The sequence below is a fragment of the Heteronotia binoei genome, chromosome 2, assembly GCF_032191835.1.
Source record: "Heteronotia binoei isolate CCM8104 ecotype False Entrance Well chromosome 2, APGP_CSIRO_Hbin_v1, whole genome shotgun sequence".
Taxonomy (NCBI): Eukaryota; Metazoa; Chordata; class Lepidosauria; order Squamata; family Gekkonidae; genus Heteronotia; species Heteronotia binoei.
Genome location: NC_083224.1, coordinates 76,551,036 through 76,564,503, shown reverse-complemented (window position 1 = coordinate 76,564,503; position 13,468 = coordinate 76,551,036). Strand labels below are relative to the sequence as shown.

Sequence of the window (13,468 nt, the reverse complement as noted above, 5' to 3'; positions counted from 1 at the left end):
TATCAGGCCCACAAGCAACTCACTGTTGTCAGCTTCCTTCTCCCTCTTGCTTCCTTCTGCATCTCAGCTTGCTTTGCTGGGCACTCTCAATCACACAGCAGAGCTACTGGGCCAAGCCTTTCTTCCTTCCATTGGCTGAGCCTCCTCCCCCAGGGAAAGCCAGTTTGGTGTAGTGGTTAAGTGTGCGGACTCTTATCTGGGAGAACCAGGTTTGATTCCCCACTCCTCCACTTGCACCTGCTAGCATGGCCTTGGGTCAGCCATAGCTCTGGCAGAGGTTGTCCTTGAAAGGGCAGCTGCTGTGAGAGCCCTCTCCAGCCCCACCCACCTCACAGGGTGTCTGTTGTGGGGGAGGAAGGTAAAGGAGATTGTGAGCCGCTCTGAGACTCTTCGGAGTGGAGGGCGGGATATAAATCCAATATCATCTTCATCTTCTTCTTCTTCTCATCCCCTTAGTTCACCCAGTTCCCTCAATCGCAGGAAGAAATACAAAGTGCCTTTAAGAACAAGAAAATTTTATTCAAGGCATAAGCTTTTTTCCGAGAGAGAGAGTTATTGTTATGCCAAGGATCTCCTGGGGGTAACTGGGTTTGCCTCTCCTTTTTCACTGCAGTCATGCCCTCATGATCCAGTCTTTCTCAGTAAGAAAGCATGTTAACTATTTAGAAGAGGAATAACAAGCCAGTGAGGTGGATTAGGCTGAGCGTGTATCCAGACCAAGTTCACCCAGCATATTTCCTTTAATTTTTCTTTTACTTTGGTTGATTGGGGATTTTGAACTTAAGACTTCCAGATAGTAGGCCAATACTTATCACTATACATGGCTCTATAGAATATCTCTATTCTTGTGCTGCCTAGAAGGAATTGTAGTTATTTCTCTGAGGAAGACTATATTGTAGATAAACACATAATCTGTGCCATAGTGCCTTTTCATGTTCTTGACCAGCACATGGTACAAAAACTCACAATGCCCAGCCATTTCATATTTCCCCCTGGGTCTTAGGCTCAGAGCCTTCACCATGAGACTGCTATAATGAAAAGTCAATAAATCAAAAGTAGGTTCACAACTTACAGATACACACCCAAACAACATACTTAAGATTGCTACAGCACAGACATTGGCTCCTGATTTGGATGCAATAATTCAGAACAAGAGGTGTCAGGATACTAGAAAGCATGTAGAGAAATGGATAATGAATAATAATAATAATAAAAAATATATTAAAAAAAGAACAAGAGGTGTCAGCTATCAGAGACTGTTAAATAAACAAAATACTGCAGGAGTGCCAATGTTTTACGCATATTTTATTTTAAGTTTTAAAAAATCTTTAATTTTATTTGTCTGTGTCCTTTATAAAGTTTACTTCTCCACTACCTGGCATTACATTTTATGGCACATAGCACAGCCTGACAAGGTCTCATTTAGGTCAGATCTGGCCCTCATAAAAAAATCAGTTCGACACCCCTGCTTTAGACTGTTAACGTTCTCTTCATTAGGCATCTGATGAAGGAAGCTTTGACTCTTGAGTAGCAATCTTGTGGTGCTACTGGACTCAAATCTTGCTCCTACTGCAGACCAACACAGCTACTCTCCTTCAACTACCTTCCCACAGTATCACCATTCCAATCAATTTACAGCACTCAATGATTGCTTTAAACTACTGATCTTGGAGCTCATCAGTTTCAGCCCAAATGCTGAGTCTACATGAAGATCATTTCTGATGTGACATTTTAACTACTCAAGCATAGAAGACAAAATATAGTGTTATACGTGAAGTCACCACAAATGCCTATTTTGCAACCTGTGCATATGGTGAAGTTCTCAACAATGTGTGAATTATTATTCTACAAGCCAAGCCGAGAGAGAGAGAACTGTGTATATGTTTTCCTTTTGCTGTCATGTAGGATAAGTATGAAGAAGCCTTGTATGAAGTCAAGTAAATATAAACTCCTACAAGCCACACTGAACTGCTCCAACTGACTTTCCTTTTTTTTCATACACAGAGCTAAGCACATTAGTGACTGTAGTATACTGATTCTGTTTTTAGCCAAATCACAGCAGACTATTCTTATAGTCTCCTGTAGTCTACAGCAGCTACAGACATCATGAAATTTAGAGTACTTTCCACTTGAGTACAAGGCTTGCTAAAAGAACCCATCTATAAAACAAAACCCTCAGTTTTTATTAAAGAGGCATCATGTGGACACTTAAGAGTCAAATGCTCCAGGACAATTCTTGATCCACAAAAGAAAATGTCATTTAATTTCTTAAATAAGGGAATGCTCGATGAAATACTCAAAGCAGACATGAATGCTGAAGTCCTGAGCAGCCATTTTTTTCTGAAAATAAAACTGAGATAGATCTCCATTAATTTACATAGTTTAAACAGACATTTTGCCTATTTGTCTCATAATTGTTTGCCTATTAAAACATATCTTTATTTTATAAAGATAAATTGTTGCATAAAAAAAAATACTGCAGATTTTCCCACTGGTTAACAATTTTATTATAATTACAGCTTGCCCAAAATGTTGTAGACACTCTGTTTACATAAAAAAAGCATCTATCTTCTAAATGAATTCCTTAAACCTCACTTAAACCTCAAGGTAGAAGACAGCTCTCTACCTTGTTTCAACTGATCTGGCCATATAATGGACATCTAGGGCAGGGGTGTCAAACATGCAGCCCAGGGGCAGAATCAGGCCCCCGGACAGCTCCTATCAAGCCCCCAAACAACTGGCTATCATCTGCTTCCTTCTCCCTATCTCTTGCTTCCTTCTGCATAACAGCTTGCTTTGCAAGGCTTGCTCAATTGTACAGGAGCTGCAGAACAAAACTTCTATTTTCTCCATTGACTGAGTCTCCTCCCTTGGGAAGGAAGGGGGAAAGGCACAGATTGTTTTTTCAGACTCTCTCAGTTGCACAGCAAAGCTACTGAGCCAAGCCTCTTCTCCCTCCCCTGGAGAAGGAAAGAGCCAGAGCATCCTTTGCCCAGTTCCCTGGATCCCATGGGAGAGATACAAAGAAAGCACCTTTAATACCAACAAATGCTAACGTTTTAAGCATGTTTTAAGGTAGGTATATAGGTAGCAGAGATATCAATTTATAAAGGACACAGACAAACATATATATGTTTGTCTGTGTCCTTTATAAATTGATATCTCTGCTACCTAACATGGCCTGGCCCAACAAGGTCTCATTTATATCAGATCCAGCCCTCATAACAAATGAGTTCAACACTCCTGATCTAGGGTATAATATCGTAATGCATTCTGGGTCATCATAAATGTAATAAAAACTAGCTGAACCATATTTTCAAGATCTTCCAGACTTCAAACTGAACAAAGAAACAGTTAAGGATATTATATAAATACAGCCACAACATCATGGCTATTCATTTATGTGACACCTAGAGCAAACAGCAGTGAAACTACTTGCTCACAAATTAAGCACTGTCATGATTCAACAAATGAAACAGCATTGATACCACAAGTTGTGCAGTCAATAAATTTGCTGTATAAACTTAAATCTTTACCTAGAGTTTCCCATAGATTCCAAATAAACCATTCCCAAGTAATTTCCCACTCCAGAACATAGCCTTGGGAAGAATTCATGCAAGTGGTACAAACAGTGCATTTCCTTCAAATGAATACCAAATTCACATATGCCAGTCCTTTGGCTCCCACACATTTACAACTATGCTGAGAAACCACAGTGAAGGCATACATTTGACAGCAATTGCTGAGAAAAGCACTACCAAAAATCACAGGAATTGTTGCAATCACTTACAGTTCACACTGCACTTCTCCATGAAACTGCAGATACAAACATTCTTTATACAATTGCATGCAGGAAATTTGGCAGCATGTGAACATGAAAACAAATTTTCAGTAAGATGAAACACAATTACAGTGGAGAGGGAATCCTCAATTTTTTAGTTTAACAGGCATGCAATCAGCCTGGTCCCGGGCATGCTTCAAATCCCATGAGTTCAACTGTAACCACTCTCAAAGACGTGTGTGTAAAACGGCAGCTCAAGCCTCAATGCTATGCTCCACCCAACCAGTATTTCAAATTCATTTGAAAAGCTTTTAAATATCTCAAAACTTAACCTGTGGTGGGAAGATTCACAGAACTAAACAGGATCAGGAAAGAATCATTCAAACTATTTACACATTTAGCATAGATTCAGGGTTGAAAGCATGCAAAGTGAACCACTAAGAACATAAGAGAAGCCATGTTGGATCAGGCCAATGGCCTATCCAGTCCAACACTCTGTATCACACAGTAGCCAAAAATTTGTACACACACACACACACACACACACACACTGTGGCTAATAGCCACTGACGGACCTCTGCTCCATATCTAACCCCCTCTTGAAGCTGGCTATGCTTGTAGCCGCCGCCACTTCCTGTGGCAGTGAATTCCTCATGTTAATCACCCTTTGGGTGAAGAAGTACCTCCTTTTATCCATTCTAACCCGACTGCTCAGCAATTTCATTGAATGCCCATGAGTTCTTCTATTGTGAGAAAGGGAGAAAAGTACTTCTTTCTCTTCCATCTCCATCCCATGCATAATCTTGTAAACCTCTATCATGTCACCCCGCAGTCGACGTTTCTCCAAGCTAAAGAGGCCCAAGCGTTTTAACCTTTCTTCATAGGGAAAGTGTTCCAAACCTGTAATCATTCTAGTTGCCCTTTTCTGCACTTTTTCCAATGCTATAATATCCTTTTTGAGGTGCAGTGACCAGAACTGCACGCAGTATTCCAAATGAGACCGCACCATCGATTTATACAGGGGCATTATGATACTGGCTGATTTGTTTTCAATTCCCTTCCTAATAATTCCCAGCATGGCGTTGGCCTTTTTTATTGCAATCGCACACTGTCTTGACATTTTCAGTGAGTTATCTACCATGACCCCAAGATCTCTCTCTTGGTCATTCTCTGCCATTACACCCCCCATCAACTTGTATTTGCAGCTGGGATTCTTGGCCCCAATGTGCATTACTTTGCACTTGGCCACATTGAACCTCATCTGCCACGTTAACGCCCACTCACCCAGCCTCAACAGATCCCTTTGGAGTGCCTCACAATCCTCTCTGGTTCTCACCACCCTGAACAATTTAGTGTCATCCGCAAACTTGGCCACTTCACTGCTTACTCTCAACTCCAAATCATTTATGAACAAGTTAAACAGCATGGGACCCTGTACTGAGCCCTGCGGCACTCCACTGCTTACTGTCCTCCACTGCGGTCTGCCCATTTATACTCACTCTCTGCTTCCTATCAGCCAGTTTTTGATCCACAAGAGGACCTGTCCTTTTACTACATGACTCTCGAGCTTACTAAGGAGCCTTTGATGCGGAACTTTATCAAAAGCTTTCTGGAAGTCAAGGTAAACAATATCTATCGGGTCTCCTTTGTCCATATGTTTGTTCACCCCCTCAAAGAAATGTAACAGGTTAGTGAAGCAAGATCTTCCCTTACAGAACCCATGCTGAGTCTTTCTCAATAACTCGTGTTCATCAATGTGCCTACTCATTCTGTCCTTGATAATGGTTTCTACCAACTTTCCCGGTATTGAAGTCAGACTGACTGGCCTGTAGTTACCCGGACCTCCTCTGGAACCCTTTTTAAAAATGGGGGTGACATTTGCTACCTTCCAGTCCTCAGGAACAGAAGCATATGTCAATGAAAAATTACATATATTTGTCAGGAGGTCCACAAGTTCAACTTTGAGTTCTTTCAGAACTCTTGGATGTATGCCATCCGGACCTGGTGACTTATTAGTTTTTAATTTGTCCATCAGTTGTAGGACCTCCTCTCTTGTCACCTCAATCTGGCTCAGGTCTTTCAACACCCCTTCCAATAGAAGTGGTTCCAGAGCAGGCAAACACTTCTCATCTTCCAGAGTAAAGACGGAGGCAAAAAATTCATTTAGCTTCTCAGCCATTTCCCTAACCTCCTTCAGTAATCCTTTGACCCCTTGGTCATCCAAGGGCCCCACTGCCTCCCTGGCTGGTTTCCTGCTTCTAATATATTTGAAGAAATTTTTATTGTTGGTCTTTATGTTTTTTGCAATATGCTCCTCATAGTCCCTTTTTGCCTGCCTGACCACAGTCTTACATTTGATTTGCCATTGCCTGTGTTCCCTTGTATTAATTTCACTTGGACTAGCTTTCCACCACTTAAAGGAGTCCTTCTTTCCTTTTACTTTGTTTGTTAACCATTCAGGCCTTCTCTTATACCTGTTAGTACCTTTCCTAACTTGTGATATATATGCTTCTCGGATTGTAGTTTTAAATAGCCTCCAAGCTTCCCCAAGGGTTTTGACTGTATTTACCTTTCCTTTCAATTTCCTCTTCACATACCTCCGCATCTCAGAGAATTTACCCCTTTTAAAGTTAAACGTGGTTGTGCTGGTCTTTTGGGGCAACTCCCTATTTATACAAATAGTGAAATCAATAACGTTATGGTCACTGCTCCCAAATGGTGCGATCGCTTTTACATCTCTCACCAGGTTTTGGGCATTACTTAAGACCAAATCCAGGATCGCCCCATCCCTGGTAGGTTCTGTGACCATCTGCTCCATAGCACAGTCATTGAGAGCATCTAGAAACTCAGTCTCTTTCTCTCGACCAGAACACATATTGACCCAATCAATCTGCGGGTAGTTAAAATCACCTAGACTCCTGATGAGTCAGCAGTGATATGACATACATTCATTTGTTCAGACGCTCACCCCAATTTTAGCCTTACTTTATTTTTCATCCCAAGGCTCCACTTTGTTTCACTTCCTCTTTTACAAGCCCTACAATATGCGTCCAGACTATATACCACTTCCAATTATATTCATCAGATTATTAATTGCAGGATTCTACAATGCACTCCAGCCCAAGAACTTCTACCCTTTTCAGCTTCAACAGGCATTTCTTCTCACCTACTCAGAATCCAATTAAAACAGTCCACACGTGGGGGAGACAACAAAATAATATCAGCATGAGTACTACAATAACTGGAAATTCAGCAGATAACTGTTTGAAGATTGCCAGCCACGAAGACTACACAAGGCCCACATATAAAATGCTAACAGCATCTTTACCTTCTGTCCTGCTGTTGCTTTTTTGGAGTCACTATATTAATGTGATGATTACCTTGCATGACGTCTTGGAGTAAAGGACATGATAGGACAATAACAGCCACATACCACAAGGTGGGAAAGGATGCATTGAAAAATAAACAGATGTGTCATTTAAATTGCTATTCAGAGAGCCAGTCTGGTGTAGTGGTTAAGTGTGCGGACTCTTATCTGGGAGAACTGGGTTTGATTCCCCACTCCTCCACTTGCACCTGCTGCAATGGCCTTGGGTCAGCCATAGCTCTTGTAGGAGTTGTCCTTGAAAGGGCAGCTGCTGCAAGATCTCTCTCAGCTTCACCCACCTCACAGGGTGTCTGGGGGGGGGAAGGTAAAGGTGATTGTGATCGCTCTGAGATTCAGAGTATAGGGTGGGATATATATCCAATATCTTCTTCTTCAAGCAGATCCCCCAGAAGTAACAGTGTTAGTCTGTAGCAGCAAAATAAATCAGGAGTAAGGTGGCACCTTAAAGGCTAACAAACCTTATGTTGCCCTAAGCTTTACTATTCTTTAACAATTGACTTCTGTTTATTCAAAGTAAAACAAACCATGACAATACAAGACATACTTCCCATTTTGCCCTGACAGCTCAAGGAAGGGGAAGGGAACAGACTATGCAATTGTCTAGTGGCAGCAGTGTCATTCTGATCAAGAATGCCCCAAAGGAAACTGGCTATCCTCCTTAAAAAGAGAGAGAGAAGAACATCATGCAAACATGCGCACACACATGCAAAGAAACAACATCTATTTAAAACCAGCATGCCTAACGGAATATGGCAACGCTTAGGCCTGCTGCTGTGGCTTTTCTCCTTGGCTTTGGCCAGCTTGCTAGAGCACATACCTGCCAACGCAGACCCCTTTCAGCGCCCGTTTGCCAACGGTTAATCCGGAAATCCCCACCCTCACCATATCAGCCCCCCATCAATTGCATCCTTCGTAGCGCAAAGCCCTTCAGCTGCCGGAGATCTGCCTCTCCCACCCCATCCTTGGAAAGTAAGCGCTCCTGAAGTCATGCAGCCAAACAGGATTCCAGTTAGAATATATTACGTAGTTAACTTTTAAAATGCCGCTGGAGTTTTGCTTTATTTTGCTGCTACCCATATGGAACACACAGGGCGGTGCGGCACCGATTGCCTAACGGGGGGAATTCCGCCAAACTGGGCCTTTTCCGTTTAGGGGATGAGAAAAACCGCACCTGATGGGATTTTCCCTGCCGTACTATGGAGCTGGAAACCCAACACAGATTGCCTCCCCTCCTCCCAACGCCCTTCTCCCCCCACCCTCATAGGCCAGGGCGCCTTACCGGCTTGCAGGGAGGCACCCCCACCACTAGGGGCACTCTCAACGGCTGAGGGGGCGGGCTGTGGTCGAGGCGGCTCCTCCTCGGCGGGCCCAATGCCAGAGATGGGGAATACGGCGAGCCCTTGGGAATACTTGATGTCGCGGAAGAAATTCTTAGTGTCGCGCAGATTGTGCTGCAACCGCCCCAAGTGCCGGTTGTAGTGGCCGAACGTGCGACACAGCTCGCGGCTTAACCCGCCACCTCCACTGACAGAGCCCCGGGCCGAAGATACTTCCCATCCCCCCGACATGTCGTCCTCTGGGGCGTCCGTCCCCGAGTCCTCTCCCCACCACGTCGGGGACTCGGACACTGCCAGGCTGCTGCTGTCACCGGGCGGGCCCCAAGCTCGGTCTCCTAGTCCCCTGTCAGCAGCACCGAACCGCACTGCGCACGGAACGGAACCTTTATCCGGGCGCTCTGGCGGGGAGGGGGAGGCAGCCGAGGGGCGGACCCCATTCCGTTCCCTTGGTCGCTTTGCACTGTGGGGAATGTAGTCAGGCTAACAGAGGCTGCCACTCCCTCTGTTAGTTGAATGGCGGCATTGCAATGCTTATATTTGCGAAGAAGATGCTCTGAGCGCCTTCTCGAAATGTACCATGGGATTTATAGTCGTGAATGTTTCCGAAATTCCATTTAATAAGCATTTGGCCCGTTTGAGAGAAGGGCGGGAGTGGGATGAGGCCCTGAATTAAATTATATCTACACATTTAATTCAGGGCCTCATCCCACTCCCGCCCTTCTCTCAAACGGGAATTTATATCTAAAGTGGATTTAAGTGTAGTTGAGATTTTTTTGTAGCAGGAACTCCTTTGTATATTAGGCTACATGGGGCGGGGCGTGAGGGGGGGGGAGAGTTTACAGGGTTTACAGATTGTGCTGCAACCGCCCCAAGTGCCGGTTGTAGTGGCTGAACGTGCGGCACAGCTCACGGCTTAACCTGCCACCTCCACTGATGGAGCCCAGGCCGAAGAGACTTCCCAGCCGCCCCCCCGCCCCCCATGTCGGGTAATAATAGCCTAATAAGCTCTCCCCCGATGTAGCCTAATATGCAAAGTTTACAGGGCCTACTGTAAGATCCAGGAGGATTGGCTACATCGGGTGTGTGGCCTAATATGCAAAGGAGTTCCTGCTACAAAAAAAGCCCTGGTTGAGAATATGAGAATCTTCTATGGTCTGGGAAAACTTGGCGGGTTTCTAGGAAGTCTGACTTGGTTTAGTGCTTCCATGCATGCTAAATAATACCGTTTCAATCCACTTCAACTGTTTGCAAGTGGATTTTGCCGTTTCATATAGTAAAATCTGGTTCCAAAGTGCATTGAAAGTGGATTGAAAGTGCATAAGAACATAAGAGAAGCCATGTTGGATCAGGCCCAATGACCCATCCAGTCCAACACACTATGTCACACAGTGGCAAAATATATATATATATTATATACACACACACACACACACACACTGTGGCTAATACCCACTGATGGACCGCTGCTCCATATTTTTATCCAATCCCCTCTTGAAGCTGGCTATGCTTGTAGCTGCCACCACCTCCTGTGGCAGTGAATTCCACATGTTAATCACCCTTTGGGTGAAGAAGTACTTTCTTTTATCCGTTTTAACCTAACTGCTCAGCAATTTCATCGAATGTCCACAAGTTCTTGTATTGTGAGAAAGGGAGAAAAGGACTTCTTTCTCTACTTTCCCCATCCCTTGCATTATCTTGTAAACTTCTATCATGTCACCCCACAGGCGACATTTCTCCAAGCTAAAGAGCCCCAAGCGTTTCAACCTTTCTTCATAGGGAAAGTGTTCCAACCCTTTAATCATTCTAGTTGCCCTTTTCTGGACTTTCTCCAATACTATAATATCCTTTTTGAGGTGCGGCGACCAGAACTGCACACAGTACTCCAAATTAGACCGCACCATCAATTTATACAGGGGCATTATGATACTGGCTGACTTGTTATCAATTCCCTTCCTAATAATTCCCAGCATGGTGTTGGCCTTTTTTATTGCAATCGCACACTGTCTTGACATTTTTAGTGAGTTATCTACCACGACCCCAAGATCTCTCTCTTGGTCAGTCTCTGCCAGTTCGCACCCCATCAACTTGTATTTGTAGCTGGGATTCTTGGCCCCAATGTGCATTACTTTGCACTTGGCCACATTGAACCTCATCTGCCACGTTGACGCTCACTCACCCAGCCTCAACAGATCCCTTTGGAGTGCCTCACAATCCTCTCTGGTTCTCACCACCCTGAACAATTTAGTGTCATCTGCAAACTTGGCCACTTCACTGCTCACTCGCAACTCCAAATCATTCATGAACAAGTTAAAGAGCATGGGACCCAGTACTGAGCCCTGCGGCACTCCACTGCTTACCGTCCTCTACTGCTCAGACTGCCCATTTATACTCACTCTCTGCTTCCTATTAATCAGCCAGTTTTTGATCCACAAGAGGACCTGTCCTTTTACTCCATGACTCTCGAGCTTTCTAAGGAGCCTTTGATGAGGAACTTTATCAAAAGCTTTCTGGAAGTCAAGGTAAACAACATCTATCGGGTCTCCTTTGTTCACATGTTTGTTCACCCTCTCAAAGAAATGTAACCGTCTCTGCTTCTCCAGGGCAGTCACCTCGGCTCAAGGGTACGAACTCGTTCCCTGAGGACCAGGAGCTCCTTGCATCAAGCACACACCCAAGACTTCTGTCCTGTGGGCAAATAGTCATACATGTGACACTCAGTGCAAAACACTGGAAAGCCATAATCAAGGGGTGTTTCTTGTGGAGAACAAACTTCTTTGTGCGGTTTCTCCACTTTTTGATTCTGGCCTCTAAATCAATCAATTCTATGTAGGTCTTAAAGCCAATAGTCTGTTCAATCAGAAAAGGACAGCAGCAGGCCTTGAATTCAGCAGGAGCTCACAGGAGTGCAACAGCTCCTGAACCTTTCTGAGGGTTCCCGCTCCTCTTTCCCACCTACTTACCTTGTCCATTGAATAGTAGGTGTAGCTGTATAACAATCCCTGGATTAGCTCCACCACCTATTTTTCTTCAAAATGACCCTTGGACAGCAGGATAACAAAAAAGTTATTGCTGTTCAGTGTTCATTAAAAACAAACTGTTTAATTGCAGCAGCTATATATTTACACACATCTAATGTTATATTAAAATCCATGTCTGCTAACAGTCATTAAATGATAGTTAGAAGAATTAACAGGCTTCTTATTCAGATGAGGATCCAGACATTTTCTTCTCAGGTCCAAATAAATGACACAGAGAAAGAAGAAATGCTCAATAGTTTCAGCTGAAGACTTATCACAGATACAAACTCTAGATCTTCCTTCTTGGCCTGCAAATTGTCCAAGTAAGATAGCAAGTAGAAGTGTATTCATTATTGCAAAAAAAAAATCCGATAGCATGGTACCATAATACTATAGAAATAATATGGTAACTGGTATTGATGTAACTAACATGAATTTGAATGGACTTCAGAGGATCGTGGAAGACATGAGGGCCTGGCATGACTTGGTCCATGGGGTCGCAAAGAGTCGGATTCGACTGTGCGACTGAACAACAAACAACAAATTGATTAAAGTATTAATATCTAAAATACATGGGCGAACATACGCACCTCTTCCCTTCCTGGAGACTGCCAATCTTCTGTCATAAAGTGGCTACTAATCCAACTATAAGCACCTGTCTTGCCTAAGGTACTGACCATTATATAAGGAGGTGTCTTAGAATCAGTGGGTTTAGAATGGTATAACTTTAAAATTGCACTGTACTTCTAGTATACCTTGAATCTAAAGCATGTACACTGACACAAAATTCTTTGTTTCCCTTCTCTTTTCATCCCTCAGCCTCCTATTCCAACAGTTATTTAGGGTTACCAGATGTCCTCAGAGAACATGTCCTGGTTTTTTTAATGCTATCTTCTGTGGGGTCTTTGTAAAGAGCTGATGAAAATGTCCTCTTTTGGGGTTGGAAGGTTAGGAATATTCTTTGTTAGTAGCACTTATCACAGCTTAAATATTTAGGGGTGTTTAAAATAAGATTTGTTGCATAGTAATCACTTGTTTGAAGTAGTCAGTAGGGAAATATGACCTCTTTTTTGCTTTTCAAAGTATGGTAACCTTAAGGTATCAATATATATGTGTGGACTGCAGATATATAATATATAGAACTGGATTTGTGAGATGAAATGTTTCATAAAACATCATTTGATTGCTATGGTGCTTCTGGTTTCATCACCCTACTACACTGACCTCTATAGGAAAAGTTATTGAAAATAAATTATGTAGAAGGCAGAGAACTTTACAAGTGTGCAAGAGGTGGTGGCAAGGTAGTGATAGTGGCACAGTAACAGCAATTGGGTTTGTATGAGAATTTCCCTAATTTCATCTGAAAAGCCTGAAGATATGCAATCTTACACATGTTTGTTTGGAAGAGAGCCCAACCAGGGTTGCCAGGTCTGACTCAATAAATATTTGGGGACTTTGGGGGTGGAACTAAGAGCAAGGGTGTGACAAGCATGTTAGAGACAATTTGGCTGCCTCCCCTGGCCCCTCCAGGAGATGCAAAGAAAAAGAGCTGTCAGTCGGGAGTCTCCTTTGAAGTATACAACTTTATTGATATCAAGAAAGAGGGGAGTCGCTTTTCAACGAGCTCCCTGATTAGTTCCATACATGCCATTTTATCCTTTACTCCCGACCGATGAGTCCCTCCTCCTTTCCCCATAGGCTGAGGTACTTAGAGGGTACAGGCTACCCGGCACGCCTACTTCACCCCCTCCTTGATATGTACCCCTCCCGTTACATACATTGCATGTGCATTTAAATTTACCTTTCCCCGAGGTGGGGTGTGTCAGTTAATATTCATTACTTGATTACGCCTGCGTACTTGCTGCTTATTAATCTCGATTGCTATTAATCTTTACTGTTGCCATGGCTTGTTCAGCCGTGTTATTTCTTTTCGGCTTCTGCGTTT

The 13,468-nt window shown here is 43.4% G+C and overlaps 1 protein-coding gene across 1 annotated transcript in view; it reads right to left on the bottom strand.

Moving 5' to 3' along the window:
- Positions 1 to 8,893, bottom strand: part of DSTYK (dual serine/threonine and tyrosine protein kinase) — an 87,461-nt gene extending 78,568 nt beyond the window's left edge. The window contains exon 1 of the mRNA XM_060231332.1: positions 8,449 to 8,893. Within this exon, the coding sequence (XP_060087315.1) occupies positions 8,449 to 8,737 (289 nt within the window). The 5' untranslated portion in view covers positions 8,738 to 8,893. The remainder of the gene's footprint in view (positions 1 to 8,448) is intronic.
- Positions 8,894 to 13,468: the final 4,575 nt, after the last annotated feature.